Below are 20,104 nucleotides of genomic sequence, written 5' to 3' on the forward strand. Positions count from 1 at the left end.
GACAATTGAATCTACAAAGTCGAATAGGAGAATGCTTTTCATTTCTTTTATTTCCGTGTCATTCATTCGTATCGTTACGTATACGCAACGTTGCTGATTTGCGTGCAAAGCAAATAAAGCAAACATTTTGTTTATACTTGTATGTAAGCATGTATGTACATATGCATGTGCCAGCAAGACATTCCCAGAGATACTCGCTACACATTGCTGAGTCCTTGATACTGAACTTTTTTCATTGTGAAAGTTTTTTGCAAGCGGTTCAAGGTTGATATTTTCACATATTCGTATGTGAATGACGGGGGAAATAGCGGGGACACTTGGGTGGGCAGAGGGGGATTAATTGCTTGCTTGTGTGGCTCTCATACTCTCATTCTTTATTTTCATTTTGGGTAACAGGCGCTACAGAAAGTATCTAAGGCACTAACAATTTCCTTTGCCACACAAGTTTTGCTAAAACATATACATAAAAATATTCGTACATATAGTATCTAATAGATACATACATATATATCAAGATACGTGTTTATGTGAGACTTAAATTTGTCAACAATAATAGAAAGCGCAAATAAAAGCAGACAGTGCCATGCGAGAGACACATGTACCATTTCTTAATTTCGAATAACTACGTGCATTTGTATCTTTTAGTGTGTCACTTAATGAACACAATGTGTACTATAATTTACCATTTAACGCAATTTCACAGCAATCAATTAGGACTCACGTTGCTTAACCAAATGCATGTTTTACTGTCCATTGTCAACAGAAACTAAGTAACGAGTAATTAAGTAATTGTAACGTGTTTGAATGCAAAAAAAACCTTTCTCATACTTGTATATTTCAAGTGTACTATTTAGAAAATTTTGGGAAATTCTCTGCCCATTTTAAATATACAAATAGACAAAGCTTTGCGGATTGGGAACTAAACAAATCAAAACAAATAATCTATATTTTTATTGACATTGTTCACGTAATACACATGACTAAGCTAAATATGCTTGTATATTGCTAATAAATAAATTAAAATAGTAATTTGATTAAAGTATACTGCAGGCAGGTTTACCTGGTAATAGAGATTAAAAAATTAATGAATAAATAGACGAAAAACTTAAATTTCAATTCAAATGCCTTCGTCTGATTAGATTTTATTATTATATGACGCTACGTGGCACTGATAAGCTTCTTTCTGTTTCCGTGGGGTAATTGCAAAACTTGACCAGACAGACTACAATACTCATATTTACCAAGAGTGTACAACTTATGAACCAAGCACTCGATAAGAGCAAAGACAGTAGACAGTTGACAACTGTGGATGATAAAGTGATTAAGTCTGTTGGTTGTGCAAATTATAAACAATCAATGAAACACTTTGTATTAATATCAAAAGGTCTTTTATTTGCATGCTCTTTAATTAACATAATTGGACTAAGTCTTTAAGACTTTGTCTTTAATTTTGTTGATCGAATGATTGTAACATACAGTTCTACTGAGAAGTTTGAATATAATGAGCGTAATGAATAATGTTCAGGTTCATAACTAAATCTAAATGAATGTCCTAACCAGTTAAGCTATCCAGATTTGCATTAGAAAAAAATATCATTGGTTAATTAACATAGAAATTTTTGGAAAGTAAACTTGAACTTCAGGTTTTAAAAGATTTACTCATATGCTATTGTTTGAAGAATAATGATTATAAATAAAAAAAAAAGAATGTCGAGTTTTTTGGGTAATTCCGAACAGAGGTAAAAATTAAATTAATTAAATTCTCGACAATTATGCATATAAGAATATAGATTAATGAATATTGCAAGACATTAGAGTACTAAGTACTCTGCCAAATGACACTCTTGTCAAAATTATGGTATTTATATATCCCCGTTAATTGACTGTAAGAATACAAGTTCATTAAAGAATCTTTTTAAAACAATTCAATTATTCCATCATACCTTTCCTGACACTTTTGTGTCACCGTACCACCAGGCACCAGTGTTTTCTTCGGCGCAGTTTTTAAGGGCACTTTTCCGATTATATGCGAAGAATTCCTTGCTACGATGAAATGAAAGCGAATGTCCTGCAGTTCCACTGGCTTTTCCAAGAGTGCATAGATCAAAATCAAATCAAAGTCATCATACAACTCATAACTTTAGTCAGAATGTACGAGCACTACAAGCAATTCCTGCTTCCTTAATTCAGTTAGTGCGTTATTTTTTTCCAAACCTAAATAGAACTCGCCATTTAGATTTCCAAATCCATTTTTGTATTCAGCCCAATTCCGATAAAAGTTGACGCTGCCATCCATCCTCCTCAGGATTATAGTCCATCCCCCATTTAATATCAGATTCCCGCGATACTGCACCTTTCTTTTGTTGTTCCAGCTCTGTTCGAAGATGTTTAATATTAGATTCCTGCTCTACTCCATATTTCTTCTGTTGTTCCAGCTCTGTTCGAAGAAGTTTAATATCAGAATCCTGATCTACTCCATCTTTCTTCCGTTGTTCCAGCTCTGTTCGAAGATATTTAATATCAGATTCCAGCGATACTTTATCTTTTTTTTGTTGTTCCAACTTTGTTTGAAGATGTTTAATATCAGATTCCTGCGATACTGCATCTTTCTTCTGTTGTTCCAGTTCTGTTCGAAGATTTTAAATATTAAATTCCTGCTCTACTTCATATTTCTTCTGTTGTTCCAGCTCTGCTCGAAGAAGTTTAATATCAGAATCCTGATCTACTCAGCTTTTTTTCTGTTGTTCCAGCTCCACCATAAGTTGTTCAATATCAGCTTGATTATTTGCGCTATCTGTGCTATGTTGTTCCAGTTGCATTCTCTCCACTCAGAGCTTTTAGAAATAAAATGTCTATTATCATATCGAGTCCAACTTTTATATAACGTTCCAGCTCCGCTCTAAGAAATCGTTTAACTTTTGAATATTTTAATACTTTGAAACTTATTATACGTATTTTTGATTAGAATTTTTTTAAAATAAAAGATTTTGACCAAAGGGCCCCAACGACCCCATTAGCTGCAATCATTAAAATTATTCGCCTCCCACTTACACCCTCCTATCTCATGAGCCTGGTGAGTTTAAGTATACCACTTTGTTAGTTAGGACTAAACTTTTCGATTGATTGGTGAGCTTAACAGCCTGAACAAATTTCATATTTAGTAAAATTTGTGAAATTACCCAAACTTCTCAACTATTTATTATTATTTCTTAAAGCTTAAAATTTATTATTATTTAAGTATTTATTTTTCAATTTTATAAAGTTGAAATCTGATTTTATATTATTTTTTTCTAATTATTATTATTATTATTTAGCTGTTAAATACTTTTAGTTGACATTAAATAAATATAAGAGACGTTGGAAACATACGGATTACGCTTCTTTCTTGTACATGTCAACATCAATAATAATAATATTTAAAATACTTTAAGCGATCACACCTTGGAATTCCTACGGTTTGAATGTACTATTATTGAGTGTATTTATGTTAATAGGTTAAGTACACAATAAACATCAACAACAACAAGAAAAGTGCACACTTTATATAAACTTACTTATATGGACATACATATGTGAGTAATTATGTATTTGTATGTGTGTATGTAAATATGGCACGTGCCAATGAAATGGGACTGTCAATGAATTGGTGATGGGAGTGAGTAATTCGCTTTAGCTAGTGCACACTGTACAGCATCATTAGACTACTGAGTGTCTGGTAATTTGAAATTTTGTTTATTATCCATTTAGTACAAATGTATATGTGTACTGGTTTGCTTTCACCTGTCATAGGAATTTCTGTAAATGGTCAAATCTGATTGTCCAACATTTGCATTTTTATATATACATACATACATTTAATAAAAATATATTTTTGTTTTTAATGTATCAACAACAACAATAACAATCATAAAAGCGGAGAGAGCGAGGCAAGAGAGAGAAAGCGTAATGGTTCGTTTACACTTATGGTCTGAGAGAGAACCGATAACAGGTGCGAGAGGGAGAGTAGGAGACAACACGAAAGGCGCACACAAAAGCATTGATAAGAGAACACGCGAATAATAACAAAAGTAATGAGAGTTGTAAGACAAAAATAAATTCAACAGAAGAAAATACATACATATGTACATATGTATATATGTACATAGTCGACACAGCATGTGTTGACACTGAAGATGTCGCATTTGTATGAGATGGTTGTATATATGAGAGACGAGACCTGTCAGTCGTTTGGCCTATAAACTTTTGACATGCTGACACATATATTTCAGTTGCCTTGCTTTCAATAACACAGTTGATGCTGCGACAATCAGTTTTTTTACCTGTGTATTTGTTGCAGCTTTCACAGTTAATGTTTAACGATTTCTTTGTTGTTTCATTTTTTGCTTTAGTTACTGCAATTATCCATAGTATTGCTTTAATTGCTTTTCATCTTGAGTTCAACTTAAACACTACACTCTGTATTGGCGCCTCTTTAACAGCATCTTCTTGTGTTCACTTTGTTGTGTTTACGAATTTCAATCATTCGCACAATTTATACAAATATCAGTGTGTGTGTGAGTATGTGCTTGTACGAATATTTGTGTAACTGTATCACAATTGTAATCACTCACGAGCTGCGCGCCCATCCGTCTGCTGTGACGGCTTTAATGTAACTGCGGACTTCGCTCCGTCATTCCGCGCTCAAATATTGCCACGCACTACTCCGCTCCCTCGCTGTCTCGCTCTGACCACCCCTCTTCAACCTTTTTCAACACATCTCAGTATTTTCGTTCGCTTCATCGCTAATATTTAATGCTGTGTGCACAGAGAAATGTTAAAAGTTTTCGTTTATTATACTTTGTCTTCTTGTACAAGATGCGCAATATCTATACACACAGTTAGTCAAGAAATTGTTATGACAAAATAAGTAACTCACATATTTTATTTTGCAAAGAAAACGAACTTTTTACTGTGTATCTTAGTTTAAAAATAGTATATCTATTGGCTCTTTAAACAAGTATAAATAAAAAGAATAAGATTCATTGAGTTTAACTATTTATATAAATTAAAACAAATTTAGTACTTTTATTCTTTGTGAAAATAATTACTTTTCTAAGTGTATATACATTTACGATACATGCATGCATACATACATACATGGACGATGTTGTATTTTACGGCTCTGCTTTCTGAATGCTTTGCACCTGCCACGTTTTATGGCGCGCTCACAGCTGTTGCCAAGTACGCCTTGCCCAGGCTCAAATATGTACTGTGATAAGAATTAGAGCTATGTAAATCTGCAACTTTCTTCTCGCTCTCCGCCTCTCTTATTCATTTTGCACACGCACATGCGCCTCACTTTTGCTCTCCCATTGCATACTCATCATCAGCAGAGTTTGGCTGACGTAATTTACACGCGCGTTTGCCGCATGTTGCACATTTTTATGAATGGAAAGCAGAAAGCATTGAGTCTTATCATAGCAACAACAACAACAACAAGCCGTGAGACTAAACACAAACCAGTTGCTTAGGTACGAGTAAATTAACAACAACAATGTCATATGTAACAATAATAAACAACAATAACAGATGACACATTTTAGCAATGACCTCAGCCAATGTACGATAGGTAACAAAATTTCTGTCAAAAGTTGCATCAGTTCTTTAAATTGAGTAGATAAAATCAAACACTACCTTGCCAATAGATAACAACCAGGTCGAGCGTTTTCACTTAATTTAAAACTATTAATACACATAGTTAAATTTAAGGATGATGCAAAATTGCTTCTAAAACAATAAAGTATTTTGTTTTCAGTTAAAGGAATTTCATTTCCTCAAAATTAAAGCAAAATTTTACAATTGTAAATATGTTCTTAAATATTTTGATTAGTTTTTAATTTTAAATAAATATGATATTTTAATAATATGAGTTGATTTTTTGAGACAAATTGTTTTTAAAGCTGGCGCATACAAGTATGCAATACTTTATGAATATCGTTTTCTCGAACTTTATCATTGTCCGAAACTGATCCTTTTCTAACAATAGATGGCGCTTTTAGTGTGTGAAATTCTCGGCTCTGCTTCAAAACAAACGACAATCAAGCTTGAAATAAAAGTAAACATTCTTAAATATTTTAATTATTTTTTAATTGTTAGAAATTTTGACATTTAAAAACTGAGAGTTGTTTTGCTGAACTAAATTGTTTATAAAGATGGCGCATACAAGTATGCAATACCCTATGATTATCTGTGCGTCTATTCAAGCTGACGCATTTTCTAACAGCAGATGGCGCTTTTAGTGTATGAAATGCCTAGCACTTTTACAAAAGCAACGTAATTTAACCCTAAACTAAAACATTTTGTTAAGCATACGTGCTTCAAAATATCCATTTTTTTTAAATAATAATAAAAATACAACAATTAAAATGGTGAGATATTTTGTTAAGCCAAATAGTGTTATTAAAAATAGCGCATAAAAGTATGCAATACTTTATGAATGTGGCGATGTTTCGAGCTTGGCAAGTATTCGAACTGAAGATTTTTCTTGCAAAAGATGGCGTCCTTATATGTGAAATGGGCAGCACTGCCACAAACAAACGATATTAAAACTTAACGATATTAAATTTAAATTTTAAATGTTTAAATTCGTTTTAATATGTATACGTACTTAAAATTTATATAAATATTAAGTTATTCTCAACAACATTAAGCCCAAAAACAATGACGTTCAAGCTAAATAAACATTTAATTTTATTGGAAATTATTATTATTATTATTATTATTATTATTTAAATTTTAGCATGTTTGCACTATGCGTAAGTTAGATTTTTAGAACCATCAAATAATAATAGGCAAACTTTAAAAACAAATGAATAGTCTAGTTTATTATTGGGATTATGTTGTGGCCAATATAAACAAATTTTGGTCAAGTTTACCTTCGCTCAAAATAAAATCAGAACAAATCAAAACAAAACATTTATCAACGAGATTCACAAATGAAAGAAAAGCTGAGATGGCGGTGACAAAAAGAAAACAAAAACAAAAACAATACACAATGGAAAATGGAAAATATAAGGAAATGCACAAAAACCACGAGCCTAAGACAAAAGATTTACAATACCATTCAAGAAGATTTAGAGGTGATTTCCAAAGATATATATTTTGTTTGAGCAGCGATAAATAAACAAATTATACCCACGGAGGAAAGACTATTTTTATTTTTATTTTGTACGTTTATTTTTTTGCTCAATTTGATGCGAAGCACGAAAGAAGAAAAGTGAAGAAAAGTGAAAACAATGAAAATTAAGCATACTATGTTGTGAGGGGAATGTTGGGCAAGGGGAGGCTGGGGGTGGACTGCCTCCATAAAAAGTGTCACATTAACGAATTGTTTTCCATCCCAAATTTATATGCGATGCGCTAATAGCTGGACAGGTAGATTCAAATTTATTTGACTTTTAATCTGGGCGCTGACAATAAATAAACTACGCGTATGAAAGTAGAATATAGTATAATACGATTATAGTATAATAAGCCTTTTGCAAACACAACACGCAAATTTTCATTGAGCGGAAAAGTGAAAAGAGTCTGAGCATCATCCACATTTGTAGTGGTTGGTGGCGTTGAGGGCGTGGCCAACGCTCATCTGAATCTCTCTCGTCCTTCTGTTTAGAATCGCCAATGTGTGACAGTGTCTAATGGCGTGCCGCGTTATAAATAGATGCCACTCGAAGAGCATGAGGCGGCCACTCAAAACGCAGCAAGATCAGAGCAAGAGTCGAACACATGTGATTTGATTCTGGGGAAGATTTGCGCCTCATACACAAAACATTCATGAGTGTTTTCTTCAATTTTGTCGCGTTTGTTGCGGGCGTCGGTTCGTCTCTCGGTTTTTCGATCGCGATCGTAATTGCAATCGGAATCTTATGAACGTGAACGTTCTTTGTGCAGTTGGAGCGCAGTGAAGTGATTGTGATTTTGAAGTTAGAATTCCTAGCCATGACCAAATACAACAATTCAAATTCAAATGGCATGCTGCCTGGCAATGGCATTAAACAGGAATATACAAATTATCAGCAGCAAACTAACTCTGCGGAATACGCTTACAGCAACAACAGCCAGACGCATCCAAATGTCAGTCACAATCCTCACCAGACACTGCATCATTTCTTCAATCGCTTTAATGCCGTCGGCGATATCAGCAATGCCGCCTGCAGTTTCGAGAGTAGAAATCATCAATCCACAGATCCCACCAAGCAACTCTCGATGACATCCTCGCCCATTTACACAACGGACTACGATGACGAGGACAGCAGTCTCAGTTCCGAGGAGCATGTGCTTGCACCCCTCGTCTGCGCCTCGGCCCAATCCTCCCGTCCCTGTCTCACCTGGGCCTGCAAGGCGTGCAAAAAGAAAAGCGTCACCGTCGATCGACGGAAGGCAGCCACAATGCGGGAGCGACGGCGACTCAGAAAGGTAAACCCTGTTAAGTCTGGAAATGTTTAAGGTTTATCAATGGAAGTTTATATTATTCGCATCAGAGATGTAGTACAAGCGATTGTTAATCACGCTCAGGATATAAATACGTATATTACTGTCTTTTTTGGATGATCACTATATATCTTAGGAGAAAATGAGACTTAGTAACAGTTTTTATTAGGGGTTAAAACTGTAATCGAAACCGTAACCCTTAACCAGTATTAAACGATTGAAATTTCTAACCATAATTGAAACCCTAAACAAAACAAGACCTTTTTTTATACCGATACTAAACAAAAGAAATTATTCAAGCCGAAATACCCGAATCCTATATAACGTTCAGTTTAGTTCAGTCAAGCATTTCAATTATGTTTTTAAGGCGATATCATCGTTTTCCCAACCTATTTTTAATTTAAATTTGAGTATTGATCTAATTAAATACTATATATCTCAAGCTCAAATCTTGTAAAACTTCGTCCTACACTCAGAAAAAAATGTCGTTCTGCGCACTATTCCGAATGTGTTTGATTTAAGAATGTTTTCGTTCTTAACATTTTAAGTCCGTTCCGTACTAATAATACTTATTTTAAGTACAAATTGTACTTAAATTTAAAAATAAGAAGGTTTTTTTCTAGAATCAAGAACAAAATACTGAGTAAAAGACAGTTGTGCTTAAAATATGTTGTATGTTTGTATTCTGTATGTATGTATAGACATAGATGTATATAAATTTTATGACTACAGAAAAGCAATATTATCAAAGTAGTCAAAGCACTTTTAAATTTTTTCCCTTATTGATTAGCTTCATGAAAATATTACACAGTGCACTTCGAACCTTAGAGGAAATATCATTTGCACAAATAATTTCCAAATAAAACATGGCCACAAGAAGCAAAGTTTTAATTTTGAGCATTAATTTTTTTTCTAATTGACAACATGACGGCGCTATAGAAGAAAGCAATTCTGACATCTTGATTTGAGTACGGAATACTTGATTTTTTTCTGAGTGTAAAATTTATTAAGTTTTATATGAATTAATCTTAAGTACAGAAGTGCAAATCGAACGAAATAAATTTCAAAGTACCATTCATGCATAAAATGTAAACACGGCTTTTTAGCCCAGAAAACCACTTATATTTGTCACATTCTAATCGCTTTCTTTTGTCAAATTATTTGGATCTTATTTGGTGTTCAGTCTAGGAAAGGAATTGAAAATTGACTTTAAATCTGAAATCATTCAACTTCTGTTGGCAAAAATTTCAATATATCAAATTGAACTATGTCTCATAATCGAATTTAATAAGTTTCTTTATAAGAAATTAACACTAATGGCTTTCTGGAATATTAATTAGAACAGAAAATAATTTCTCAATATTGAACATTTTTTCAAAATTATTGTTTTCGCAACTTACAGAAATTTGGAATTTTATGAAACTAAGCTAATTTTTAATCTATCAAAATATATAGAATATGGGTAAAAAGACCGTAACCGATAAAAGAGTTTTCCTTTAATCGATAAAGTCAAAAATAAAAACCAAATTTCTTGAATCAAGTATAATTCTTACTTAATTTAAGATAAGTTGTAAATGGTTCGAGACATGCTTTCTATACTGTGAATTAAGAAAAGAAGTAAAGTATAGTTAAAATATAGAGGATAGAGCATAGATTTTGCATCTCGTTTGAAGTTTGTAGGCTTCTTAGTAGATTTGTTTTTAGGAACTGTTACATATAAAGCTAAATTTATCTTTACATGTATTAAAAAGGCCTGATTTGCTTGATTTTGGAATGATTTTTGTAATAGCTGAAATTCTTGAAAATACTCGTATCAGAAAATCGTATGGTAAAAATATAATGAAGACGTAAGAAGACTACAAGGGATTAAGATATTTACTCAGGGAATTGAGAAGTTGTATTTTTGCTAGAGAATGTTGAAGTCTCGAATGCAATTACGTGCAACTTTGTTGCGCCACGGAAATTAACACATCGTGGACGTAAATGTCACTTGCAATCATTTGGCCCTAAATTTCAAATTTCAAAATATTAAGGAAAAAGAAGAACAGAAACCACCCAACAAGCATAAAAGTTCAGGATTTGCCAAACATAACTCGTAAAAAAAGAACATTAACGAGCTCAAGAGTTCTACGACAAATCGTAAAATGTGTAGAACCAAGAATCAAGAACCAAGTTCCAAGAGACGTTATATTTATAGATTGACAAAACCCCTGTGGAAGAGCCATTTACTAGAAACAATTTCTGAAAAAGGGGAACCGACACTTTGGCCATCGTTAACACCCGCGCCCGACGGTTTAATTGTTTAAATTTTATGCGCAATTTAATTTAAAATATGTTTTATTAAAGAGCCACTTAAAGATGAGATGATGTCTTTGGTTTTTCGGTGTTTCGTTTAGGTTTTTATGGCATATCTAATGGATTTCTATGATTTCTATGGTCCTCCTCCACTGATGAGTTATCAGTTTTAATTGAAGATGTCGCATAACTTGGCTTCCATTTGCTTTCTAGGTTAACGAGGCCTTTGAGATCTTAAAGCGACGCACATCATCCAATCCCAATCAGCGTCTGCCCAAGGTCGAGATCTTGCGCAATGCCATTGAGTACATTGAAAGTTTGGAGGATTTGTTACAGGTAAGAATCATGAACTATTTGCATGATGACTCGAGTAATTCAAGTGTTTTTTCTGTGGCTTGTTTTAGGAATCCACGCCCACTCGAAATGGCGACAATCTGGCGCCCAGTTTGAGCGGCAAAAGTTGCCAGTCCGATTATCTGGTAAGTTTTTTTTTGCTTAACGCCAATTAATATTAACGGCAAACTGAAAGAAAACGTTCCGCAATTATTTTCTCGTAAAAACCTCATGCATGAAAAACATTTTCGTACATTTTTCCTTTTGGCGACACGCACATTCATCAAAATCTCAGGGACCGCTCGACGAGCTTGCTCTACATGAAAATAGAATAACATGGGTCTTCAGCCCCCATTCACGATCCCATATCCCATATCTATACTTTTCGATTTCCTTGTACATATTCTTATTCTCATTTGTTGCTCAACAATTTATGCTCTCACTGACGTGTGACTTAATAAGCTCCCTTCATTTTTAAATATTATGAGTTATGATTGCCCAGAAGAGTTTGTCCCCCTGGGCAAACAATACGCAGAAGCTACAAATGATTCAGGAATTTATGCTGGAAGCTGGACGCTACAGATGCATCTGCATTTTGTGAAATGCAATAAATAAATTTCCATTTTATGTGCTTTTGGTATCGGGCCCACCCAACCCTTAACTATAAACTATAAACGAAACGATCGTGTTGTAAATTAATTATAACAAATTCGGATGCTCTGCCACACAGAATGCCTTTTAGGCAGTCGAAACAGCTAAACGTGAATGGGACCGATTTTTATGTTTCCCCCCTTTTCCAAGTGAAAAAAGTAAGAACGCTCCAGTCGAGATGACACAACTATACGATACCCTAACATGGAATTAAATAATCAAATTGTGTTGTAGTGTTAGCGGTCTAAAAATTAAAATCTGTTGTCTGAAATCGGTCTCAAATTGAAAATAGATTTAGATTTCTAAGTTCACACAGACGGGGCCAACTAACTACTATTTAATTTTTAATGAATTTGTTATTTCATTAGCATTGGACATTTATGATGTAAATAATGTAAGCGACATTTTACTAGCCTTGAAAAATAGTAGTGACTTTTCAGATGAAAAAAATTTTATAAGAAAATTAATATTTAAGCAAAGCTTCTTTGATTACAGAAAAGATCTATTAAAAATTTATATTAGTTTGAATAACGATAATAACCTCTTAAAAACATAATTGAACCGAAATAAACCATTACACATGAATCGTTTTTTCGGTTTCCGTGTAATAATACAGTGTTGGTTAGGGTTTCAGTTACGGTTACCAATTTCAATCGGTTGATACCGGTTTAACGCATTTCTGTAAAATCGTCTGTTTTGAATTATTAAATATAACATAAATTTACACTCTACCATTATACCCTACATTTTCAAATTTTAATAGGCGCTGGGAATGAAAACTTGGGCTGCGTATTTTAAATTTCATGTTTGAGTCAAATTGGAAGGAGAAGGGATAGTTAGGGATGGCGGGAGGTGGCAGCGGCTTTTCAATTCTATTTCACAATAAGCTCATGTTCGAGGGAAATGTGTCAGTTGACAAATTGCACAGGAAAAACATGACAAGATCGGAGCGATGTTCCCCGAAAGGTGTTGCAAGACATTGCGCCTCTGGGACATGGGGCATGGTGCATGGTGCATGTAGTATGGGGCATGGGGTATGAGGCATGGGGCATGTGACAGCACAACAAATTGTCAACAATTACGCGAACATTTTTGCAATAGCCTCGAGACTATATTTTTATGGATCCCCGATCTTAACTCACTGGCACAGGAAAGATTCAGCTGAATAATTTCCATGCAGTTTGTTTGAGTTTTTCACATTTTAATGTACAAATTTGTTAATTTACCATAAAACCTTGCATATTTTTTGTACGTCGACAGTGCGCCCTCAATGGCAGATATTAATGTGCGTCCATAGTTTGATTAAAAACTGGCGAAATGCCAGAGTGCAGACATTAAAATGCATTTCAGCCCGAGGCTGACAATCCATCCATCCAATCCATTCCTTCCATTTGAGGGGGAACCAAACTAACAAGGGGCAGGAATCTGGAGTTGCAACTATTTTACATTAAATGCGATAAGAAATGTGTTATAAATAAACAGACTTTGCAGATTACTAGGTCTGCACATTATCAAATGTACTCTATAATCTTAAACTGCAGCACACCTGGTGATACAATCTAGTATTAAACGATTCCCACCATGCGAGAGCTCTTATCTCTTATCAGTTCATTTGACACTTCAAGTGCAATTACTTAAGTTTTTTTGTGTGTGACGAGCCATAAATTTGGCATTTTTTTTATATCAAAATTTAGGTGCAAATGACTCAAGAAATGGACACACATATCGGAAGTGAACTTTACATGTGTACTATGTACTTACTGAATGATAAGTGTGCCTTATCTATGAGGTCGTTTGTCAATTTGTGATAATAAAAAAGCCGATAAAAATAAACGAAGAAAATGTGCTTAAGATATGCTCATAATTTATGCAACATGCAATATAGACGCTTGTATGTAAATACAACATAATGCCACATATCCGTTACATTTCAAATAAAAATGCCGTCAGTAAAACGCGCCAAAAAGCGGCTTAAAATCTTAAAGCAACTCATAAAATGCTTTCGGTTGGATGATAAGTGGCATTTCATTCAGATATAGCACACATGATATACATATAAGCATATGTATATATGTATATATTTATATGTATGATATCGTAAGAAATAAAACAAAAATGCATGTGAATATTTTTGTTGTGTTTTGTACTCGTTTGTGTGTCGCATATATCGAGCGCATGCTGTCACTAAACGCTTGGAAAATGATAAATCGCTTTATAAAAGTGCAGCATGAGTTGTTGTTGTTGCTGTTGGTGCTATTGTTGTTGCTATTGTTGTTGCTGTGTTTAGTGTTTTGTTCTCTGCTTGTTCGCTTGCTGTTTTTACTGGGTGTCGTTTTCATGTCACTGTGCCTATAAATACACTACACACACACACACACACACATGCACAGCACACTTGGTGTGCCACTCTGCCATCTCTCCCCACTCTCTCCGCTCTCTGCTTTTGCCCGTGTCCACTGTCATGTGCTCTGATCCTTGCAGACGCTGCGTCGACAAAGGCAACGGCAACTGCATTAAAATCTTAACATTTCATCAGTTGCATGTTGCATGTGGCAAGCGTGGAGTTTTTATTCCACAGAAATGAAGGCAAACCCACCCAGAAGTGGCAATTATAATTTGCCTAACAAAAGCGTTAAGGCAATTTTTCTAATGAAATCTGCGCATCTCCGTTTTCCACATTCCCCTTCCTTCCCCCCACTTTCCAACCATCTCTTCCTGCTCGCTCCTTTCCCCTTCTCTTGCCACCCCTCTCCCTCGCCTGTCGTCTGCGTATGCGCGCGAATCTGAATATTTGCTGCAAATTAATTTAATTGCAATAAGTGGCCCGGCAAAAGTCTCTAGAGAGACAATGCTCCGACGCGTTTTTCGTCTCCATCCACATCTCTCTTTCCCTCTTCATCTACCAGCTTCTTCTTCGTCTCTGGTTCCGTCTCCGGCTGCATTTGGTTCAATGCATTTTAATTGGCTAACTCATGCCGTGGAATCTTTTAGCCACAATCGCAGCCAGTGACGACATAAATTTTGGCTTAATCTCATCATTAGAGTGCATTTTCTATGGCATTTGGAGGCAAAGATGACAGGCAGACAAGCATTTTGACATTGTCATTTTTCACTAATTTATTGCTTTGCTAATTTTGTGGTACTTCAAACTGAGATGTGCAAAAGTATCTTAAAGATACGAGTTCTCGTACATTTAACATATTTAACATATTTATGGTACCTCTTACAAATTTTGAATTGTTTTCTGTAAATTTGAAATTCATAATACAATTTAAATAAAATTAAAATAAATATAGAAACGAGCAACAAGGAAATATTAATTAATAAACCAATTTTTTTTAACTATCTGAACTATTATATTTTTAAGTTTTTTCTTTCTCAAGTTAAATTGTGAATTTCAAGATTTGATTTTCTAATATTTTATTTCCAATCACAATTTTTCTAGTATTATTTTCCTATTTTATTTTATAACACAACTACAATATTCTTAATATTATTTGACCACATTTTATATGAAATCTTTATTTCTTTATTTACAGAGCTCTTATGCCGGTGCATATCTGGAGGATAAACTTAATTTCTACAACCGACACATGGAAAAATATGGTCAATTCGCAGGTAAAATTGGCAAGAGATACCTGCAATCTTCAGGTTACAAATTGTATCTTGTATCTCAACAGATTTCGATAGCAGCAGCAGTCCGAATGGTTCAAGTTTGGATTGTCTCAATCTAATTGTTCAGAGCATCAATAAGAGTACAACGAATGCTGCTCCTATTCAAGCCGTATCCAATAAATCCACATCCACATCCTTGGCTGCATCCGCGTCCGCATCCAACGCAAAGTCGACGACATCTTCGTTGCATGCCAATTTCAAGAAGAAATGCAGCACATAGCATTAAGTTGCCCCAATATTATATAACTAGTTAATTGTAAAGATATTTGTAAGTGACAGCAAAAAGGATACGCGATATACAAACAGGATAACAAAGGATCTTTAGTTAAAGCCCAGTGAAAATGTTAGTAATAAATTAGTATTCTTGTAGCTCTACCAACTATGTACTTAATAAATATATTTATGTGTAAAAAATGAAAAATAGCTTGTTCATTAATTAATCCACTTCCAATTTGCGAAAGGAGCCGCTTGTGCCACTCAGCTCCCCGCTGGCCCAGGCATTGGCCAGGCCAACGCGTAGCTTCTCATTTGTACCATATTGGGCATCCTCCTCAAAGTAATCCTTGCGTTCCTGCAGTTTCCGACGCCAGTAATCCAGAGCCTCCGCCTGGTAGCCATTTTTGCCACCATACTCAATGGTCATGGCCTCGGGGGACAGATGCTTATACAAATCCTCTGACTTCTTGTGCACCACAAACTGAAAAGGATGATTGAAAAATCAGATAGGAAATACAGATAGATCCTTGGATCTTACGCACCTTCCAGGGCAATTTAGCGGGCAGGAAGGAGGTAACAAAATTGAAGACCGTCTGTCCTGAGGGTATCATGTTCACCAAGTGAATCTCCATGAAACGCAGCGGCAAGCATTGATCCACAAACATAAAGGACTTCTTCAGCAGAAATGGGTCGTATTGAAGCATTTGCTCCATGGTAACATCACGTGCATCCACCACCCAAAAGAGACCCGCAGTTGTCGCATTGTCACACTCCTGGGCCAGCAGTTCCAGGAGCATGAAGAGCAGCTTGAAAGCTTCCCGGGGACTCGATGACTTTGGGTCAACTTTGCAGAACTGCGAGATGATAACTCTGGCTCCTTGGGGACTAACTGGCCGTTCGGGTATGACATGAATCCTGTGGATTACAGCAATTTAAGCGAGTTTTCCCCTTGAATTCATACGAGTATTTCACTTACCCGCAATCAAACTGCTTCATCAAAGCCTCATTCACTTGCCGGGAACCGAGCACCTCGGGAAATACATTACGCAGGGAATAATAATTGTCGATGCGACGTTTCGTTTCCTCCACACTGAAACGACAGCGTCGGAGGAAGGCCAGGATCAGTTGCTCATCCGTGCGTGCTTTCAGATACGGCGACTTGGCAATCCATGTCTGCACTGTGGCTACCAATGCCTCTCTCTCCGACTGCTGCTCATTGCACTCGGCCAAGGCGAGAGCGGCTAATAATGGCTCCAGAGTTCGCAAATTGGACATGCTAACAACGTGGTAGCTGCAACTCGAATGCGCAATGATTTCTTGTGGGTGAGAAAGGGTGTGTAATCTTATCGGTTGACATTGCTATGGCCCGAAACGCTCACTGTTAGATATACAACTGGCTAGAACGCTACAATAGAGTGTGCTCGACTTTAAAATACCCGCAACCCGCAGCTTAAACTTTAATTTTATCTTATTGTACTAATGAGCAGTAAGAAAAAGCCAAACGTACTAACTATCACTGCGGACGGCAGTCCGCGCTAGTGACGAAAGCAGCACGAAGGGTGCGAAAGGCCACTAGCAATATATACAGCTAATATGGAAAATTTGCTACGACTGTCCGATCAGCTCGAGTTACATACCAATCGAAAGGTTTAGTCTTAGCTGACTAAACTAAAAATAAATAAATTAAAAAAAAAAAATTACATTCGGCACTGAGTAAAAACTAATATTTGTGTAATTTGAAGCTCAACCTTTTTGCGCATGGTGCAATTTATATATTAAATTGAGTATTGTTCGTCACAAAATTTTATATCATAAATTTTGGAGCATGGAATGACTTTCGTCACTAGACTTTTACCTCGTAGAGAGGTTTTATGTTTGGAAGCTATCAAATACACATTCACCGAGATTAGTTACAAAATCTCAAGAAATTACAACTTTTTTACACTATTGATAGACTTTTGACTGATCGTTTCTTTGGCAGCTATAGGATATACACAGTACTCTGATTTTAATAAAATTAAAAAAAAAAAAAATGTTTATACAATATCCTACTAAAGGTTGATTTTTGACAGATATTTCCAATGGCGGCTTTATAAAATAGTAGTTTGATTTTAGCAAAATCTAGAGAGGATAAACAAAACAATATAAAATGCAAATGCTGTAAAAAAATTATAATTATAATAACCTTTGCAAGTGTATAAAACTAATAATAAATGAGTAGAGACGGACTAACGGGAATAACTATAATGACTCGGCTGCTGATGCTGTTGAAAAATACTTAACTAAATACTTTACTTAAGACGTAGTTTTGTAGATGCTTTCTAATGCCTGTCACATGCATTTCCACAAAGTTATTACACTCTTGTAGTGTAATATACCGAGAATATTAATAGATATATGTACCCGTAATCGTACCCGTACTCGTGTTGTAGATAAGTGAATTAATCGACATTTTGTTTATCTGTAGTTTAATTGATCGACTACAGTGGAGCTTAGCATAAAACAAATATAATTATATTGTGGAATAGTGACCTTCTGTTAATCCCAGTTCAGCTTGCGAAAGGAACCGTTAACGCCGAACTCCGCCTCGTAGGTGATAATCTCGCCGGGACGCAGCTCCTCAATGGTGCCATATTTGTGATCCTGCTCAAAGTAGCTACGATAACTATTCAGTAAATCCTCCATATCGGCAATACTCTCCAGCATGTGGCCGTTGGTGCCGCCATATTCCTCCGGCAGACATTCCTTACCAATATGCTCGAACAACTCCGCCGGAGTTTTCAAAACATGAATCTGAGGAGAGCTTGATTAATACTCAGAGATTTGATGGATTGACCTACTAACCGGATAGTTGACCTGAGCACTGAGGATATTGTAGAGGAATAAAATGGTGCTTTGAATGTCCTTGGGCATGTTGATGACGTACACTTCCTTGACCCTCAGAGGACTGCAATCGTGGAGCCAGTTCCACCATTTGCGAAAGAATACCTTATCAAAGCGTCGCATTTTATCCGAGCTGACCCCCTCCAGATCAATGATCTCACAAATGCCCGCCACCGAGGCATAATCATTCTCCAGGGCAACGATTTCGACGGCCATCGACACGAAATGATAAACCTCCCGCAGACTGTACTGATTGGGATCGAATTGACCAAAACGTGCCACAAACAAGGCCGTGCGATTGTCGCACTTGGGCAGGTCCGGAAACAGACAGACTCTAACAATAGGATAATTAATCATCTTTTTAACTTCTATTCCCAATCCTTGTACTCACCCCAATCGATTGATGTCCAGCAAACGCTGTGTAATCGAACGATTGCTCATGACTTCAGGGAAGAGATTATAGTAGGTGAAATAACGGTCAATGCGTCGCTTCGTCTCCTCCAAACTGTAGCGACAACGTCGCAGAAAGGCAATCAAAAATTCATCCTCGGTGCGGGCTCTCAGATGTGGCTGCTGACGTATCCATACCCGTAGTATTATGATATCCTGCTGTATCCTATCGGGCGTCTCGTTCAACTCCTGTTCGGCCACCTTTGCTAACGTTGGCGAGAGCGGACGTCGCATCTTATCGCTGGCTATGGCGCTTATGATTTACCCTGCCACGGATTGATATGGCCCATCGCTAAGCTGGATAATTTCCCTATCTTATCTGATAGATACGATTTGTTCGGAAAATACGTAGCAATAATTAGCATATAGACAAAACTGCATAGCTAATATGAATGTAGCTTCGAACATATGTGTAATATTATTAAGCAATTATTAACGGCACGATTTTCTATATTCAATTATTTTCTAAATGTGTACATAACTTCGAAATCTCACGTAACATTGTCAAATGTGTCCTACTTCTATGTAGAGTGACATCTTTGATAATTACAGTACGTCAATTTTGTTTATGTACAATATTTTAAAATTTTTTTTGAAAAATGAAACGCAATAAAATTGTACCAGTCTAATCAAAAAATAAATAATAATAATAATGCAATTAAAAACAAGATATCAGCATTTTTAAGAAAATTAAAATTTTTTTTTCTTAAATATGAAACTCTTATAAATTTTCAAAAACTAAACTACTTCTCTTTATGCAGAATGTCAATTTTGTTATTTAAAAAACTTCAAGCTCGAACATAACTTATTCGACTTTTAAGTGGAATCTTGCTTTTACATACTCGTATAAGTTTGAGGAATATTGGTTAGCAGTTTTTAGATTTTTCATACTCGTACATTTCTTTAACAAATTTTTGGCAATCTTAATAAACAAAAAAATTAGCTGATTTACAGAATTCCAATTTAAATATAGTTTAATCTCTTGATTTTTAAATAATGATAAATTCTGAATTTGAAGGCTCAACATTATTTTTAAATATTATAAAATATATATTTTTCAACTTCGTACTACATATATAAACCAAAAGACTCATTTTCAATATTCATGTACCTATTTCATGTTTTCTTGATA

General features: G+C 35.3%; 3 protein-coding genes across 3 annotated transcripts; 1 reads left to right on the forward strand and 2 right to left on the reverse strand.

The window, feature by feature from the left end:
• The first annotated feature begins 7,846 nt into the window (after window positions 1-7,846).
• On the forward strand, window positions 7,847-15,837 carry LOC117791748 (myogenic-determination protein). Its single transcript, XM_034631622.1, has 5 exons — window positions 7,847-8,454; window positions 10,978-11,100; window positions 11,169-11,243; window positions 15,288-15,366; window positions 15,429-15,837. Exons 1-5 carry the CDS (start codon window positions 7,978-7,980, stop codon window positions 15,641-15,643), a joined length of 969 nt encoding a protein of 322 aa, XP_034487513.1. The 5' UTR covers window positions 7,847-7,977; the 3' UTR covers window positions 15,644-15,837.
• Window positions 15,795-16,960, reverse strand: LOC117791749 (alpha-tocopherol transfer protein-like). The gene is made up of 3 exons (XM_034631623.1): window positions 16,616-16,960; window positions 16,182-16,554; window positions 15,795-16,120 (listed from the first exon to the last, which is right to left on the reverse strand). The coding sequence occupies exons 1-3, from the start codon at window positions 16,912-16,914 to the stop codon at window positions 15,860-15,862; spliced, it is 933 nt and encodes a 310-aa protein (XP_034487514.1). The 5' UTR covers window positions 16,915-16,960; the 3' UTR covers window positions 15,795-15,859.
• Window positions 16,961-18,090: 1,130 nt separating this feature from the next.
• On the reverse strand, window positions 18,091-19,267 carry LOC117791027 (alpha-tocopherol transfer protein-like). Its single transcript, XM_034630656.1, has 3 exons — window positions 18,914-19,267; window positions 18,484-18,856; window positions 18,091-18,432 (listed from the first exon to the last, which is right to left on the reverse strand). Exons 1-3 carry the CDS (start codon window positions 19,204-19,206, stop codon window positions 18,178-18,180), a joined length of 921 nt encoding a protein of 306 aa, XP_034486547.1. The 5' UTR covers window positions 19,207-19,267; the 3' UTR covers window positions 18,091-18,177.
• Between the last annotated feature and the right edge of the window lie 837 nt (window positions 19,268-20,104).

This window comes from Drosophila innubila (genome assembly GCF_004354385.1).
Source record: "Drosophila innubila isolate TH190305 chromosome 3R unlocalized genomic scaffold, UK_Dinn_1.0 2_E_3R, whole genome shotgun sequence".
NCBI lineage: Eukaryota > Metazoa > Arthropoda > Insecta > Diptera > Drosophilidae > Drosophila > Drosophila innubila.

Excerpts from the sequence above, each read along its gene's own strand:
- LOC117791027 (XM_034630656.1), bottom strand. The coding sequence starts at position 19,206 with ATGCGACGTCCGCTCTCGCCAACGTTAGCAAAGGTGGCCGAACAGGAG. Across the intron at positions 18,857-18,913 it reads CTGGACATCAATCGATTGGG|AGTCTGTCTGTTTCCGGACC; the intron begins GTGAGTACAAGG and ends TCCTATTGTTAG. Across the intron at positions 18,433-18,483 it reads GTGCTCAGGTCAACTATCCG|ATTCATGTTTTGAAAACTCC; the intron begins GTTAGTAGGTCA and ends AGCTCTCCTCAG.
- LOC117791748 (XM_034631622.1), top strand. The coding sequence starts at position 7,978 with ATGACCAAATACAACAATTCAAATTCAAATGGCATGCTGCCTGGCAAT. Across the intron at positions 8,455-10,977 it reads AGCGACGGCGACTCAGAAAG|GTTAACGAGGCCTTTGAGAT; the intron begins GTAAACCCTGTT and ends TTTGCTTTCTAG. Across the intron at positions 11,244-15,287 it reads GTTGCCAGTCCGATTATCTG|AGCTCTTATGCCGGTGCATA; the intron begins GTAAGTTTTTTT and ends CTTTATTTACAG.
- LOC117791749 (XM_034631623.1), bottom strand. The coding sequence starts at position 16,914 with ATGTCCAATTTGCGAACTCTGGAGCCATTATTAGCCGCTCTCGCCTTG. Across the intron at positions 16,555-16,615 it reads ATGAAGCAGTTTGATTGCGG|GATTCATGTCATACCCGAAC; the intron begins GTAAGTGAAATA and ends TGTAATCCACAG. Across the intron at positions 16,121-16,181 it reads CCGCTAAATTGCCCTGGAAG|TTTGTGGTGCACAAGAAGTC; the intron begins GTGCGTAAGATC and ends CATCCTTTTCAG.